This window comes from Pipra filicauda, unplaced genomic scaffold (genome assembly GCF_003945595.2).
Source record: "Pipra filicauda isolate LSUMZ 115617 unplaced genomic scaffold, ASM394559v2 scaffold87_size3191425_pilon, whole genome shotgun sequence".
Lineage (NCBI taxonomy): Eukaryota > Metazoa > Chordata > Aves > Passeriformes > Pipridae > Pipra > Pipra filicauda.
The window spans coordinates 1,142-19,244 of record NW_024105064.1 but is presented as its reverse complement, the minus strand read 5'-3'; the positions used below and the strand labels follow the sequence as shown (position 1 = coordinate 19,244).

Genomic DNA, 18,103 nt, shown 5'->3' with positions numbered 1-18,103 from the left:
CTATGGGATATTTAATTACTAAAGATGGTTAGGCCTCTGTTTATGACTGTGCAAGACAGCTAATGTGCCTTATAATATTTTGCTAGGTTAAATAAAAATATGTCCTACACCTGTTCATGCAACCAGTTTGTTCTTTAGGTGCCTTCCCATCCAAAATTTGAATCTACACAGCCCTGCATAAATGGGGAAATGTGGTTGGCTCCCAAGGAGCTTATTAAGGACCTGAAGAATGAGGAGGGAGAGAAGGAAGGCTGGCATTGCTCACAAAGTCACACCAGTTCCAGTCTGAATCAGCACTGCCACCATCCATTTGTGGCACTCTGCTGTGTTTGCCCAGTGCTGATAATGCTCAGCAGACAGGTAAGATTTCCACTGCTGCAGTATCAGAATGCAGAAGAACAGATGTGCTTGTGATCCAGAAATTAGTTCCACCGTTCTGTATTTTGTATTAGTTGCTTCCTTTTTATTCCTGAAAATGATTGACAGTCTCTATCCATCTGCTGGGAAGGAGGTGTCTCCCTGTCCTGCCACTCTTGCGTGGGCAGATCAGTCACTGGGTGTTCAGTACCAGCCTATTCATCATGCTGACTCTTTCCCCCCATCAATTTTACCACTGTTTGTGGTGTCTGAACTTGTCATGAACTTTACGGATTTTCTTGGCTCCTTTGTTGAGAAGGGACCTGCAGCAGAGCTAACAAAATGTGATAAACTGCTCAGCCTTAGGACACCCTGGGAGTCAGATACGGCGCTTCTTTGGAGTTGTCAGGGGTTTGGGAAGAAAATCTTAACAGCTGATAAAAGCCTTCACTACCATTCCTCAAGATTTGAAAGGAGGTTTGGGAAAAATTGTCTGTTTAGTCCCTATTCACATGGAAAATCAGTTCATAGCTCATCTTTGGCTCTTTCCCCAGTCACCAGTGGTTCATGAGAGGGCAGAAGAACACCTGACATCAGGTTAGGAATAACTGACCACGTGGTGCAGTGCACAAAGGAAGGCAAACCTTTCTTTTTCCTACCTTTTCATGTCTGTAATAGCCAGCTAATTAAGGAAAGAGTGTGTATGCTAAAAACTGTAGTTACTTACAAGTGAGTTTGCTATTTTAGAAAAACATTGTACTTTTCTACATTTCATTGTTTTGTAACAATTGGGTTTTATAACTCAGTGGTATCTAGAAACCAGGTTGAACAATAGATTTCTATCCCGCTGGAAATTCTGAGATTTGGAAATTTGTTTTTATATTACATAGGGATTAACATTTAAAATCACATTTTTTTAAAAAAAATGAAATATTATAGAGCTGTCAGATCACTCTGTATTGATTAGACCTGAGTCTAATCAATACAAAGAGATTAATAGAATAATATAATATGTACCATAATATTACAGTGAAAACATTTGGAAAAATGCTTTTTTAATTGTTAGGAGATCACTACTTTTCTCCATAACATTTTGGGGGTTTTTTTGAAGAAACATTTTCTGTATGCAAAAATTATGTTCTAGAAGTTTATTGCTGAGCTGTAGTTGGAACTAAAGAATTCTCTCACAGAAGTGCTTTTCACTGGCAGGAAAATATATCATTGTTGTTACTGGATAGTTCCAATGAACTTGTCCTCGTGCAGTGCTTTGTACTTGCACCCTTGGCTTGAAAACTCTGCGCTGCTGGCTCTGAACCCTGCTGCTGAACACGAGGAAAAACATCCTCCTTGAGCCTGTTTAAAGGGAGCAGAGGAAAAAAGGTAATGGAAAGCCTAAGATCCACTGATCCCCCCAGTGTGTTTGTCTAAACAAGGTAATTTTAAAGGGCTTTGGTACAAGATTTGCTATTTAATATTAAAACCATGAAAATCTCGGCGACTTTCTCTTCGGTTTCCGTGTAAAGTGTTCTGGTGTATCATGAGAGGCACCCCTTTGATTTTTAGTGATGCTGAGAACATTGAGAAAGCAACTTGCAAATTTTGCATCCTCTAAATGCCTATTTGTGTGTTCTACAACAGGATACAAGTCAGATTGGTGGTAGTTCCTTCCTCTCTCACCAGGCTCGGCCTACAGAGATCTTGAGCCATTTAGATCTATATTCCACAGAGCAAGAGAGGTGATTCATTCAGAGTATATTGGGGAAAATCTGCTACATCTCCTGTGTCTACAGGACTGAAGAAATTCTTCATGATTTCAGTGAAGAGTCCAGAATCACCTTTACCACATTTTTGTAGCTTGAAAATTATTGATAAATTGGAACAGACCGGTTTGATGCTGAGGAAATTGTACATGCTACAAAATACTGGTTGTAAGCTTAATTTTAACAAATAATTGGAATGTCATGGGTTTAATGATGTCTCTCCACTTGGCTATCTGACAGTAACTATGTAATGTAAAAGAGCCGTTAAAAATGGCTTTGCAAAATTAACTCCTATTGCTCACTGAGTGTACTTTGAGTCATATCTGCCTTGTTTACTGACAAAATAATATTTCTGTTCCTGGTAGCATTGAAAAAATAATATGATTGCAGCAGAGGGAGTTGAAGTCTATTTTAGAAGATAATACTAAAATAGTCAGTTATATTCCTGAAATTGTGAGGCTTAGAAATGGGCAAAAAAGACCCAGCCCCTAAGCCTGACTTGTGAATTTAATCATTTATTTACCGTGTTTTCAAGTGACAGTAAATGCCAAGTGCCAAAAGAAAGTCACCTCTGTAGTTACAGTCTAAGAGCAGGCATGGGAGATCTGAGACGTGACTGCTTGGCTTTGGGTACATTTCTTGTTCTCAGCCTGCCCAGCTGTAAAATGGGGGTAATTACCACTTTTGCCTTATTGCCTCGGTAAGATTTATGTTAGCTATGTTTGTAAACTGCTCTGATATGCTGGGTTTGGAGTTCTTGGTGCTGCAGCCTGTGATTTTTGAAGTTGCCGCAGTAAAAGCCACACTTGCAGAGAGATTGAGAATTTCCTTCCATCAGCTGTGTACGGGAGGGGAGAGCTGCAAACCTGAGAATGTCAGGATGTCAAGGCTGGAGCAGATTGCGTGCAATCCTAATCCAGCCCTGCAGCTTTGACCTTTGAAGGAAGATTCACCTTGAGACAGTTGAAGGAATCTATGTACGTTTGTATAAAAATGTTGTTGTGATAGAAGGAATTTGCTCTTCGTGGTCATCCAGCCCAGGGTTTCTCCACAGTCTTCCTGGAGCAAGTAAAGGAATTCAGCTGCTGACCTGCTCTGGTAATGAACCTGGTGTTCTAAGTCTGAAGAGACAGCCTTCCCTCTTGGGGCTAAACCAGGGAGTGTAATTAGGATAATCTGTGTTGCTCTTCTGCTGAAATCCATCTCAGACCTAATGATACTTTCTGTTAGGAAAGACGAAATAAGTTCCTTTATGACATAATTCTCTAGGATCTCTTAGGCAACATTTCTATTCCATTTAAAACTATGCCTTTGGTACCTGTGAACAGAAAATCCCACAGTTTGCTTTTCTGCTGCACACTGTTCCCTCTTAATTTTAATCTGGAATGCAATCATTCTTGCCTTGGCTAAAAGGGGAATTTAGTTTTTGGTTCATTCCTTGCTATTCTTTCTGATGGAGCCCAGTCCAGGCGACTCCACTCCCCCAGGAGCAGGGCAGAGAATTCATTCTCATGAAATCTGAGGCTCTCTGAAGTAAAAGCTGTTGACTTTGTCCTACCGTGCAAATGTGCATTGCTTTTAGCAAGACAATAAAGGGTAAATGGGGTGATCTCTGCTCCTGTGGAGAGGTCGAGTGGTTACATTACACAATCTTCTACAGCATCTTGCAGCAAATACATGGGTTATATTAAAAGTTGCAATCATATCATTTTTTAAAAGTAAATTGCTGACCTTATGCAGTGGAATCAGCTTTATTGAATTTCGCCAAAAATGCGTTTATAATCCCCCCGCCCCCGCATACACATGATATTCATGTCCTTGCTGCCCATGTGGAAATGTCCCCTTTTTATGGTGATAAAATTAAATTTGTCTTTGTCTCTGCCTTGCCTCACCTTTTAAGATTCCATCCTTTAGAGACACCAGTGGATGTCCGTACCAGAGGATGAAGATGGGCAATATCCCTGCATGGCTGGCTGGCTGATTGGGAGCCAACTACCACGGAACAAATAAATAAGCTTTTCACATTTAGAGGACAAATAAAGCTGAGGACAGGTGTAATATGGGTATTTTTCTAGGAGTGTTGTGGCCTTAGCATAGGTAAGAATTTATTTTGACTTGGAAGTACTAAAGCTTTGCTTCTTGATTTTTTTCTAATTGCCAGGCAGTATGAAATGGAACTCCCACAAACAGTTACTGTGCCACTTGTAGTACTGTGTTATGTGTCCTCCTTCAGTAATAACCCACAGTAAAACCCTCTAGGTTTGGCCACCTACAGCCCCTTTCCCAAATTCCCTCAAGAGCGAAGTGTTTTGCAGCATGCTCCAGAATTTAACACACCTATATCCCATATTTCTATGCCACTTTGCATATTCAAAGTGCTCTACAAATATTAACTGACTGAGCTTCTGACACCTTTAGTGAAATGGCAAGATTATAAAATTAATTTAAGGCACTTCTGATTACGTTTTTTCCTCTTCATTAGACCTTTACATTCTTGAAACAGTTTGCAAACTCCAGATTTCAGTGGGAAACAGAGGAAATACCATCCCCATTTTAGATGGGGGCACTGAGGCAGATGTATTAAGAGCAGTTAGATCTGAAATAATTTTGACTGCCAGCCACAGATCTGTAAATACAACCATACCGTGCCATACTGTACATCGTGATGGACTGATGTTTATAGCATTTTCAGTAAAATTACTCAAAGCATTTTCATGTTTATCCATCACTCCAGACCCCAGCTGCTTTGGGGGGTGGTGGGAGAGGTTAAGCTGGTTTTATTCAATAAAATCAACGCAAACCATCTCAGTAAATGGAGGGGCAGATTGGCCTCTGCAGTGTTAGCCTGGATCCCTTCTTACAGCATCCCCTGGCCTTTCTTTTTTATGTAGTGTTTAAAAGACTGCCTGCTCAGAGGTACAGAGAGGAATATCAGAATATCATTACTCCTGCTCTTCAAGTAACCGGGAGAATGCAGCTGTTAAACTCAAAATATAAAACACATGTTTAAAAGATGACTCTGTGTGTGTTTAAAAAAGAGAGCGAGAGAGGATTCAAGGGAACCAAAAAATAGCAGGTTCCATTACTGTAATTAAATGGCAGCATTTAACCTATCAGGCCGTTGCGTGTATGTGAGAGACGAGCAGGGAGCTGCATTTGAAATGATCACTGTCTTCCTTGGGGGATAGAGTAGTTAAATAATTTGTTTGTGAGGTGTGAGTTCGGTGGCGGGTAAAGCGAGCCTTGCCTGTGTGTGTGTCTGAGAGCTGGGGTGGCTCCGTGCTCGCCGAGAACGCCTCGGGCGCTGGGATTCACCAGCACGTGCACTGTCAACAGGAGCACGAGCTGCTCTTGCCCATTCGTTGGGTTGTCTGCAGAGTCAGGGCCTGGTCCCAAACATTGCATCAGAGAAGGAGAGCTTTTTTCATGCCAGGCCTCCTGAGACAGACCGGAGTAGCAGTAAAGGAAAACCAGGGAGGAAAGGAAGGAAGAAAAGAGTCAGAGCTGTTTTGGAGAGCTTTGTCTCCTGAGGTGACTGGAAAGGGCAGGTCGCTGTATCTGGGCGTTGCAGGAGTCTGGGGGCTGTGCCATCCCTGGGGACCAAGTGTGAAGCTGCTGCTGAGGGATCTGCCCCTCAAACAGCACATCAAAGTCACATCCCCCTCAGCAGGGTTTTACCTGTGCCTGGGGTGGTCCCTGGGCTTGGAGACTGGAGGGTGTGAAGTTCCGTGGAGAGAGAGGGATCTGCCAAGGGCATCCTTGGCCCTTCATCAGGGACCCGGTTCTGTGAGAAGCTCTTTGGGCTCTTCACTGGGCTACCCAGTGCTGTGGATTCGCCTTTCGGCATCCCAGAGAGGAGACACGTTCTTGTGTGGTGCCCAGAAGGGAGTATCTCCCCATTTTTATTCACTCCCTGTTTATTTGTGCAGTGATTTCTTTGTTTAGGGGCTATTTCCTAGTCCAGGAACTCCAAGAGTTATCCTCGTTCTTTCAGCTGCTTCAGCTGCCTCACCTACTGATCTGACTTGTGTTACATTGCAGGAACATGCCCATAAATGTTTCTTAATCTTCACTCCAGTTTCTGTGTGAATTCTGTGTAACCACTCCCGTTTCAACTCCTGGGCTGGAACTTTTGTGAGGCTTTAGAAGACACTGGCAGTGTTAAAAATAATAGATATTTCCATATTTCCATTTTGAACATTCAACCCCAGTGACTGGATTTTGAGGGCAACACTTGGCTGAAAGGAGACCAGAGAAATGCCGTGTATTTTAGCACCCAGTCAAAGCAGTGCATGAATTTGAGTCCTTGATGAGAGTTAGAAATCTGGAAGTATTTCCATAGATGATCTACAAAAAAAAAAAAGGGCTAAATACGTTACTTGAATAAATTATTTGTTACAAATGCCTTACCTAACTCAAGTGCATATAGTGTGTAGATTCTCAAACCTGTCAGTTAGTCTTTGTACATGATGATTGTGTCAGTCTGAAACGTTGTAGAAAGGATATTGTGTAATAATGTTCTGGTTTTACAGATGTAGAAACTGAGGCAGATGGAGGTTAAATGACCTACACAAGGTCAATAGCAAGGCTGGGAATAGAACACAAATGTGTAGAAGCTTTTTATTATACTAATAAGGAAACTCTGGAGGTGTGTTTGGCATGGTAATCGGAACCCCAGAGAACCAGAAGCAGTTAGTATGTTCTGTGCATGGCCCCAGGGAGCAATGATGAAACTCCTTCTCCACCTTACCACTCCAGTTCTCTGTGTGTGGTCACCATAGTTTTTCCACCACTTAACCTCGTTATTTTTAGTATTGTTAGCATTAGTCGTCCTTTGGGCGTTTAATCCAGGCTCTTTAATTTTCTCCAGAGCTCTGAAGAGCTGTTGAAGGCACAAGGGGAGAAAAAAAATAACAGTAAACAAACCAAAGGATGAAAAATGATCTTTTGAAACTTCTGCTATTTTGTTGACTTGTCCCCTAATGTTTTTTGTCTTTGCTGTTCTTTTATCGTGAAGGACCCTGCTTGAATGTGTAATCTGGGTTTCTTAAAAGTTCATTTACTATTGTTTCTTTCTTCTCCACCCAAGATTAACATCCTGTGTGATGACATAGATGGTTGTTGTCTAAATGGACGCGATGTAACCAACAAATTGTGAAGGGTGGGTGGAGGAATATTTATATACTTGTGTTAAAAATTACAAAGTAGGTTTGCCTTTTAAACAGAAGGTATTTCAACACTGTTATTGGCAGCATCAGCCTTTAATTTTACAGGTGGCTACCTTTGTAGTAGCATTCAGCAAACAATATTTTAATGGCATGTAAAAAAATTTCTCTAAAACAAAAGAACGAAGACCGAGGGTGATTTATAATCTGTAATGAATACTTGCTGACATGTCTTTTTATAATAGTGTAGAAGCGTCTCTGTCTTTCTGGGGGAAGAGCAAACCAGATTTACCTGAAACATTTGTACCATAATAATCAAATATTTAGCATTTAGATGTAATTTTCTTAATTCAGCTTATCTTCTCACTGTGATGATTCCTGACTCCCAGGTGTCTAACACTGATTCCACTTTACAGAAACCGAGTTAGAGGAGCCAGGACGCTCTGTGAGGTTGTCAAAAAAAGGACTGTTTTCAGGGCTCCTCACCCAGTGTTGGTTTCTTTACGTTTCCATATATTTTTCCATGCATACTCCCATGTATTTTTACATTTTCTCCGATCATGCAGCTGCAGCTCCTGTTCTCTGTGCTCCCCATAGTGACCTCCCTTCAGAGGGAGTGCCCAGTGTGCACTGTCAGACTGTGTGTTCAGTGCTCCGTTCTGTGTGTTCTTCAAACACTCAAACTTCATTTATAGACACTTTATATGATTTTTCCTGTGATAAGTCTGTGCAAAGGGGTTTTTTGTTCCTTTCTAAAGTTTAAAGTCAAAGAGGAAATAAATAACATTGAGGCAAGTTACTCTTTATGTTGCAGTTCATCTTGGTCTGCAGAGGCTGCTCTGTCACAGGTCTTGTCTAAGGCAGAAAATAGACAGGTGCTCTTCTGTGTCTGGGGAAATCAGTAATTCCAGAGTAAAAGGAACTGGGAATGATGCATAAGGACAGACTTTCTCGTCATCCTTCAGATATTCTGACAAATCTGGTTAAAGAATTTCTTATAATGGTTTGAAATTGCTGTTCTTGTACACATCTCCTTTCTTTTGAATGCAGAGTTGGGGAGAAAGAGAGGCACGTTCTAGAACTTCAGGCCAGTAACAGCAGGTGAGCAGTGACTGCTAATCCAGAGCTCCCTGTTAGGGCTGGGCTGGTAGCTCAGGTCTAGTACAGACTGTGTCCAGGCCCAGACCTGGAAAGGCCTGGGGAGTCTTTGCTGCCTTCCCAAAGGAGATGCTGGAGTTGCAGGTGTCTGGCTGAGTGCAGATCCCCCAGGCCAGCTCCTTCTCCTACAGTGCTGGAATTCTTGTGACGTGCTGGCTCGGGTTGTTGGAAATACAGTTTAGAATTGGAGTTCTGAAGGCAGATCAACCCCAAACCTCCTGTATTGCCACTGTTTTACCTTACTGGAATTTGAGACAACCTCTGGCTTTCTCCTTAGAAGCTCCTAAAGATAATATCACGGATCAAAGAGTAGCCAAAGGCCAATCATTTTGTTACTGTTGCCCAACAAGCTGTTTAACAGAATATATTTTGTTCACACAAAATAGATGGATGTGAAGCACAATTGATCTGCAGCTTTTGTGGGTCACAGGTTGGGTGTGCTTGGAAACTTTACCCATTCAGTGTGTCTAAGACTCGTTTTCTCTGAATGCCTGGGCTCCTTTCAGGGGAGGTTGTCGGTTGTGGTAACAAATCATGACAGCACCGTGGTTACTGGAGTAGTGTCTCTTCCATTAGCTGGATTTTCTGCCCTATACAGACTTCTTCTAAACAAATGTCAGAGCCCTGGTTAGCTTCTATTTCTGATAAACTACCTTGGAATTGGCATCCTGGCATAGTCTTGAGAGCCTTCAAACCCCAAGTGGATATTAATTTGAAATAATTTCAAATGTGCAGAGGTTTTTGCTCTTACGTGGTGTCCTCCCATCGGGTACTGGCTGGAGGGGCTGTCCTGTGTTCCTGGGTTACAACACTGGCTTCCAGCTTAGTCACACACGGTGTCTCTTCACCTCTAGTCAAGTGGTGGACTCAGAGACAAGTGGACTTACTCTACCGGTGTCCACTCTAAGGAGGCTTCCAGCAGGTACTGTGCTTATGCTCGTGTGATAATAGAGAGGAAAAGCTGGAGGCAGAGACCTGAAAATAAAAATATCATCATCAGAGATGATAAAATCTCCCTCCATTTTTAGAAGGGGAGATTTTTATTTATGTTACAGAAAGACTTGTTTCTTCTGTCTTTTTTGCTGACCATGGTATTCTGGGAATGATTCTGTAACAGACAAGGCTTCAGAGGAAGGTACCCAAGCTTGACTTTTTGCTGTGTTGTTTGCATATACTTGTTGTGTAGGAATGGAACTGGGCTATGTAGCAAAACTTCTGGTTCTGTAATTCAGGTTGCTGAGGACATCTGGACCTGTCTTGTTTGATTTAGAGTCGTGTTGCTGTCTGCTTTTTTTTCTATTTTGAACTTTTCGTGAAGCAAAAATTGTGCCTGTTGAATTACGCTGCCTGCTGCCTGCAGATTTGTTGTAGATTAATTCAAAAATGAGGTGTCCAAATCCATTTGAGGCTGTGATAGCACTCCATCTACTGGGACTGCTGCATTTCAGAATGCAGAGTCTGAGTCCCATTTTCGTCCTGCATGTCATTCCTTTAGTTCTCCTCGTAGTGCTTTGACCCCTCAAATGTGTAGCGTGGTATTGTGAGCTTTTACTTAAGGTATCCCTTCCTTTTTTTCTTATGTGGAACAGAGATCACATACTTCATATAAGCAAGGAGCTTACTTTACATTAGGAGAGAAGACCTGACCTCTCTTAGTACATGCAAGTGAAACTGTATTTCCCCTGCCTTGAAACTACCAGTGAAATACATTTTGCACTGGCTTATAATGCTGTGATTTATGCTGTGATATGCTTTGTGATATTACAATGTCCTTTTGCCTTTGTGTTTGATTTTTTCCCCTCTAATAAATTGTAGTGGGTATGTTGTCAGTGAACGGGGTATTTACCCAAAATGCCCGTAGGAGGGTGAGGCATTCTCCCTGCTGTTTGCTGCCTCACAGAAGGAATCCTGTGCTTTTTTTCCCTCCCATTAATCTTACTGCAATTTTTTTAATTCTATCTCTTTCCTCCCTGTTTTGAAATAGTATTAACAGGGGAGATATTTTTAAACAGAAGAAAACACACTTTTCTTTCGTGTGCAGACACGTACGTGTTACACACAAATGTCAGTGAGTGACCAGAAGCACCTTTTTAATTTTACATTTTGAACTTCTCATATAGAGAAAACAGAGCAGAAAAGTTGTAGTACTTGTTCCTGTTTTTCCATTCCAAGACATGCTAAGCAAGTCACTTGCCCTTTCTTATTCAGAGTGAAAATACTTTGATCCAGTTTTCTGAAGACAATACTCATTTCATAAGAATATTTAATCAGTAGAAAATAGGGAGGATTTAGTTTGTTTGTTTAGTATTTAACCAAGTGAATAAGGCAGATTAGGGGAAGGGGGGGGACTGGACCCATAAACAAGGTGATATATAATATTTTTTTTCGTTCTCCTTTTAAATAAATACCGATCAGCTTTATGTTCAGAGACAATAGGAGCCGTTGGCTTAAATTTGCAGTTTACTGTATTTATGGCTGTAATATCAAGGTGCTGCCGTCGTAATTTCATGCCCCAATGAGAAGAGCAAGGTCGAAGCAAATGCTTCCATCGGCATCTGCTAACACACTAACTCATAAACAAGGCCCGGCTGGATCAGGTGGCACGGAATAATACAGGCTAATGAAATACAGCACAGCTTTCCATTACTGTTAGTTTTTACAGTGTCGTCATTACGTGTAATTTATGTTTAAAAAATTCAATTTTATACAAGGCTCTGGGAAATAGGGGTCTGCAGGTCACCCGACGACTTTTAACGGCTCTGAGAGTCCTTATTGCACTCCACTGTTCCAACAAAATGTTAATAATAAATAATAAAAAAAATCCTCTTTTACTTTTTCTCTGGTTTGCATATCTTGCGCTGTCTTTTTAATTGCAAGTGGCTAAGGAGAGTTTGGGGCTGTAGATGATGTCAGGAGTTATCCCCTTTGCTGATGCTCCCAGAGGGGGGTTACTATCTGCTTGCTTTTCTTTTGTCTGTCTATCAATCACCCGGGGTCCTGTAAATGGAGTAAACACAGCTGAGGAGAGGGAGATACTTAACAACCTCTCTCCCAAACCCTCACCCTCTGACATTGCCCTCCTCTCCTCCATTACACTTCATTTTATTATAGACTCCAAAAAGCTTGGCCAGGAAGAGAAACTGCTGCTGGATTTATTTATTTATTTATTTATTTATACTTGTTATGCCAAAATACTTTTTATTTTAACCTTTTCCCTCCTGGTCGACTCACTGTAATTCTTGGCATTGTTCTGTCAGTCGGATTTTCCTTCCCCGTTTTCCTGCTGTGCAGCTGAGGTTAGAGCACCTTTATCAGTTCTGATTGCTGCTCAGTCACCCTGATGGGTTAAAGTATATCATGTTTCTTAAAGATTGCACTTGCTTAATTAACAGTCTCATAGATGAATAAAGCTGTAAGAATCCAAAGCCCTTTTTCAGCAACTTTTCAAATTACTTTTATTTCTGCATTTTTCAGCCTGACAGTTGAGACCAGTCCCTGTCCCTTTGATGTGTGGGTTCCTTTACCAAAGTTTGAGCTGGAAGTGCAGCAGCAGGATGTTTACAGTCAGATACGGTGTCTCAATGTAAATCAAGGGTAAAAAAATCAGAGTGATGTTTCTGAAACCTTAGGTTTTGTTCAGATGTTGGGTTGGGCTCAGCCTCACGAACAACCCATTTGAGAAAGAAAATGGATCAGGAGACTTTGCCTTTTTGACCTTTTTGAAATACATTCAGCTAAGCACAGGGTAGGATACAGGACAAACATTTGATAACAGAGTCACCCAGCACTGCATGTAACTGACTGAACAGGTGGAATCATTAGTCTGGATCAGATCCCAGAAGGATTTTATGATGATTCTTTTAAAACGTGGCCATGTTCTTTCTGAGCAGGGTTGACTCAATGGCTTCCAGGAACAGGAGTGTAATGTCAGTTCAGGGTGCTGACCAGCAGATCTTTGTTTTAGTCACACGATACCAGGCACTGACTTCAGGTGGTCACGTAGTTTGTTGTAGCTAAACAACTTGTCCTGTTCTATTTTGTTTTCTTCTTAACAGAAAGTCTGTGGAGAAAACAACAACGGCTCCCACCCCCTGCCCCACACCCTCCCCTGCCTTTTGTCCCTGTGGAGGGTGGGTGTGAGGGTTGCTCCAGGGTGGTCTCTCACAGTGGTAATAAAGCTGGCTTTGGAAACCCACTTCATTCTTTCCACCACCCTTCCCTAATGTGGCACAATTCTTAATTTCACCCAAACAGAAATTTTCTCCCTAAAACTGGTGTTGCCTTCAGGTTGTGAAAGTCTTGCGTGAATTACTGATTGAGCAGCGGAAGGAGGAATTTAATGAAGAAAAACATATCCTCAGTGCCTGGGATGGGAAAAGGGTTGTCACTGAAATGTCAGAGCCTGTGTCAGAGAAGAATAAACTTAGTGGCTTCTCTAGTTAAGCTCATGCAAGGGTTTTGCATTGCAATTATTGCTACTGTGTTTTGGCCAGAAAACAGTTTAAACAGTGGATTGGGACTCACATCTCCTGAGTTTTATTTTCTGACTGTCAGAGGTTCAGTTCTGACCTTGAAGCACTTCTCATGTCTGTATGTCTCACTTCTTCCTCATCTGTGAAATGTGGATAACGGCACTATGAGCACTCCTCAACTTCAGAGTGGGCATAAGAGGAACAGCATTTTGATGTACATGAGGTCCTTATACTAAATAGTGACAGATATTGTAAAAGGACATAAACAGAGTCGAGTCTGAGAAGTTCTTGGGCAAAGGAGCTCTTTATACAACACCCGAGGTGCAGGCACCAAGAGACGTTTGTGACAGCCCGTTTTATTCTCTGACTTGCTCTGTTTCTGTGTTTGACTACAATTTACAGAGGCTGAGTGATCCCTGCAAACTGAATGGCAGCAGTGACAATCACAAAAGAGGGACAGCAAGAACCTTTGAGTGCAAAACAGTCATGGGCGCTGGATAATTCAAATCAACACCCTGAAGCCTGAAAAAGGAAATTTTAAGGCTTTGTGAAAATTATGACTAATTCTTTGCAATGGCTGTGGTGCTGTGGAGGAAGGAGATGGTGGTTGGGGGCAGGGAGCAGGTTTGCATTCCGTGGGGCTCTGAAGGCAGTTTCCGTGCATCCTTCTCCTCAGCTCAGTCCTTGCTCGGTACCCTCTGCGGTTAGATTATTCCTTGCAGATAGCAATCAACTGGAAGGAAGTGTGTGTCTAATTTGCATGAGATTATTTAAAACAAAAAAAAAGGTCTGCATTAGTCAGGGTGATGGTAAACAACGCAAAGAGATGCCTTTTATAATATAGCCGTGGCTCAGCTTTCAAAGCCAAATATAATTCACTTACAATTGGCAGTTTCCTTTATTGTTCCTTTTAACCTTTTGCGTTCTGCAGGGGCTTGATCTTGCTGCAACTGCAGAACAACAAAAATGTTTGTTTTCCAAAGTGTTGGAAAGTGGATTTAGAGCGATTCCTCTGTTAAACTGAGGTGATTTTCTTGACATACCTATTGAGAGTTATATTAGACACAAAGCTTCAGTTTCTGTGGCACTGCTTTTGCATCCAAGGGAAGTGGTATTGATTTTGGGTTGCCAGCTTCCTGCTAGATCAGAACAATGAAGGGACCATGGATACTTCTTCATGTAGTGCAGTGATAGAAGGTCTGTGATAAAGTAAGATGAGAGATTGGAACAGATGACACTTTCCTCTGGTTTAGAAATTCCCACTTTTCTGTGTAATTAATGTATCAAGGTTGAATAATTTGGGCATGGAAAACTCATACTGCATGCATACACGTGTGTAGGTGGTGAATCTGAAAAAAAATCAGTCCAGAGGGAGTTGTGATGAGTTGGTTATAATTGCCTGAGGACACTCTTGGAATACCTTGTCCATTTGTGCTCCTGTGTGTGAGAACACCCAGCACGAAGGCAGGTGTGTTCCTGAGTGCAGGGTGACTCGGCAGCACTGAGTCTCCCCAGGGCAGACCTGCCCCATGGGTGTGCTTAAGGAATCAGCTCTGGGACATGTTTGGAGACCACAATGACGAGGCCTGAAAAGCATCTTGTCCAGATGAACAGAGGTGTTCCAAGGGGGTGGCACTCCCAGCCTCCTCCTCTGCTAATTAAGGGATGTAGTTTGGGATGTTCTTTTGTGTAATGCCACCAGCACCATGACCAAGACCACTTCACCAGGCAGCACAATAGTCCAGGGAAGTAATAACAATTCTAATTTGATCTACTTTGCACAGCATTCAATCCAGGAATTACAATGTGAAAGGTTTCCCATCGTTCTATCGTTTTTTCTTCACAGCACAGCAGGGTTTAAATGGAAACAGTGATACTTGGATGTCCCTAGTTGGCCAGATCAGAATAATCCTAGATGTGCATTTTATCTGCAAAAGATTTTAGTTTTTTTCTCGAACAGCATGAGAATAGAAGGGGCAGTATGGTTAGGAAACAATAGGCATTGTTTTCTGCTCTTTTTGCAGAATGAAGTAAGGATTCTCCATTATTTCTGATGTTTCTCAGTGTTAAATATTATCAGATTTGCTGTCTTTGCCTGGAAATAGAACAAAATGCCCTATTATAGTGGGAGCCACATTTACAGCCAGCAGCTAATGTTGTCTCCATCTTTATGAAATCCCAGAGTTGCTGGTGATCTGCAGCGTTGGCATCTGTTTATGTGCTCTCCTACATTGGATAATTAGGAGCTGGTTTAAGCAGTTTCATTCTGATTAGGACTTTGCTTTTTAACATGGATTAGGCACCATAAATATTGCTTTTGTGACTAGAGCAGGAGGGTGAGTTGTGTTCATGTGCCTTTTATTGCTCTCACTGCAAGTGTTGTTCCACATTGTTACGTGTGGTTTTGGTTCCTTACTATTTGAGGCATTCATCAAATACAGCTCACGGGGTGATTCTCTCAGATTTCAGGACCAAAGATCAGGAGCTTCAGATTTCTGATACAGTTTCTGGCACTGACAGTGTTCAGAGAAATCATCAAACTTCTCTGTGCATCAGCATCTGCTCTGTAGAGTGGCTGAATAGTGTTTTGGAGGAACTCACAGATCTCACGTGCTCAAAGGAGTAGGGAGAAGATCTGCTAATAGTTATAAAGCCTTCTGAATACCACAAGCACTGTGTTAGTGCTTATGATATTAAATAACAGTTCTGAGACAGAGTTGTGCATTTATTTCTGGCAGTATTGTTTGTGCTACAGATTATTCTGTGTAGACCCCCCAGTGTGCAGTGAAGCTGAAGAGCCTGAAAATTTTCTTGAAACTTAGCTAATATGCCCACTAGCTGGGGCATTTTCTATACTCTGCCTCTCTGTACTGGTAAAAAGGTAACTGTTCTAAAGGATTAAGTTCAGGAATTTCATGTGCTAGCAATGCTTTGTGGACCTCCAGTAGGGGTGATGGAGAGGAGGTATCCCCCCCTTTCCTCCCACTGCTGTCCTATTCACACCATTTTCCTCACTGTGTGAGAATCAGGTGATCTGCCTCTTTTTTTTCTTCTAAATCTCTTCCCTTAAATCCACATTCTCACTTCCAGCCTTTGGGAATGTTTTTGCACACACACTGCGTGTGCAGTGAAAGGTCCTGGATCCCTTCACATGTTCCTCATAGCAGGGACACTGGGTTTTTATGCACTTCTGTGCAGGAGAGTGACACAACAAATAACACCCAGCTGCTCAGGTCCCACTTCATGGCTACCATCTGAGTACTAAATTCTTTTCCTAGAGGATGTTTTCTCCTGTTGGAAAAAATAATCCAGCTGTGCTTCCTTCTTCGCAGATGCTGATCATTGTGACTCCGGTAGCTGCTTTTCTTTTCCCCCTTGTTGGCCAAATCCTTTCCATATGTTGTGGCCAGTTACAGATGGTCATCCTGGCGTTTCCTGGTGGCAGGAGTCACTGCACCACCGTGTACCATGTGTGCAGTGTTACTCCAGCTCTGTGTGAAACACAAACCAGGCTGCCCTGGGGCAATCTAATCATGCAGCAATAGGCCGGGGCGATGCTCAGCTGAAAGTTTGGGCTTGGCCTTGTTTTGATCTGTTTTGTTATAGTTTTATTTCCTCCTTACATTCTGTGTCCCATTCATACTAATCACAGTCAGTCCTGATTTTTTTCTTTTTATTTCTGCATTTGTCATAAAATAAAGCAAATTATTCCCGTCTTCGGAAACGATCTAGACTAATTAGTCGTCTAACCCAATAATTAGTTTTTTGTTTCCCTGTCTGTTTTCATGCATTATTGTTAGTTTTTTCCCCTCTTTTTTTTTTTTACACCATTACAGATTAAAATGAGCCACATTTGCAGTTGATGGTATCTTTTTTTCGGGGGAAGAATGGAGAATTGCAATAGAAAGCTACTTCAAAAGCAGCAATAAACTCAAGGATAAATTAAGGAAATTGAATGAGCCACATTTGGAAGCAGCGTTGAGGCTAATATTCTGTCGCTTAAGGTTAAATTGCAACAGAGAAAGAGAGAGGGAGACATTCCAGTGAATCCAAAATTGGGGAGGCATTACTGCTCAAGTCAGTGCCAAAATTCTTTGCAGCTTGAAAGGGTTCTGCCTGGCTTGAGGATTTAATTATGCGTGCATCAAGTGGGTAAAGGTGCTAAACTGATGTCTCTGCTCCCCCAGGCCTGACGGATGAAGAGATCGACCTGGCTTTCCAGCAGTCAGGGACGGGCACGGAGGAGCCACAGTCCCCAGGTCCTGCCACGCACCCCGTGCCAGCTCAGCCCCCTCCCCCTGTGGTGTATAGTAAGTAACTCTTTGAAAAACAACTGCTCCTGTTGCTTTCTGCAGCGATTTCTGCAGCAGTCTCACAGATTTCTGTGCCACATCCTGGATTTCAGTTCAGCTGATGCCACACTTTCTGTCAGAATTGGGCACCACTTTGAATGCACCTCCTGGTTGCTGATGCTTGTGACAGGATCATGTTACACAAGGAAAATGAGATACAAATGATCACTGTCCACAAACAAACATCTTCCAGGCTAGCCTGTGACACCTCTTGACCTGAAGGTGTATAGTCAATACAAATCAGATTCTGATGCGCTATAAGGATGTAAAAAAAGCATTCAGTCAACACTGGGGCTCAGTCTTCCCTTCTTAAACTTAGAAAACTTCTCTCTGATCTTAAGTAATCTGAGGTGTGACGGCAGAAATTCTGTGCAGACTATGTGGATGTGATTGTATGATTTTTGTGTACAAAAAGAATTTTTAAAGTCCCAACATAATCTGTGTAGACTCAAAATTTACATATATATTTGCATTTTAAAACAAACCTCGCAAAAAAGTATCTAAGCTCCAAACAATAAAAACCAAAGTGCACACCATTAAAAATCCATCAAGAGAAGCTGTTCAGCTCACATGTGTGTCTGGCAGTTTGAAAATCACTTCACTTACCTGCCAAGTATTAAAAATAGGATTTTGTTGCTGCTCCTGAACAGCTTTATGTCAGATACTGACTGATAAAACAGTCCACTTAGGACTGTGTTTGTTAGTTTAAGACACAGTTTTGCTATTGCTGGAGACAATACTAGACCTGCTTTCTGAGTTTTTAACTGCTCTGGTTTGGTACAGTTTGAGAAGAAAAACATTTATGATAGAATTGGGCTCAGACTGGAATATTTATGACT

The 18,103-nt window shown here is 41.9% G+C and overlaps 1 protein-coding gene across 1 annotated transcript in view; it reads left to right on the top strand.

Moving 5' to 3' along the window:
- Window positions 1-17,222, top strand: part of LOC113993067 (peroxisomal membrane protein PEX14-like) — a gene marked incomplete at its 3' end in the record, with an annotated part of 56,845 nt that extends 39,623 nt beyond the window's left edge. Inside the window, exon 4 of the mRNA XM_027730926.2 lies at window positions 17,100-17,222. Coding sequence (XP_027586727.1) covers window positions 17,100-17,222 — 123 coding nt within the window. The remainder of the gene's footprint in view (window positions 1-17,099) is intronic.
- Window positions 17,223-18,103: the final 881 nt, after the last annotated feature.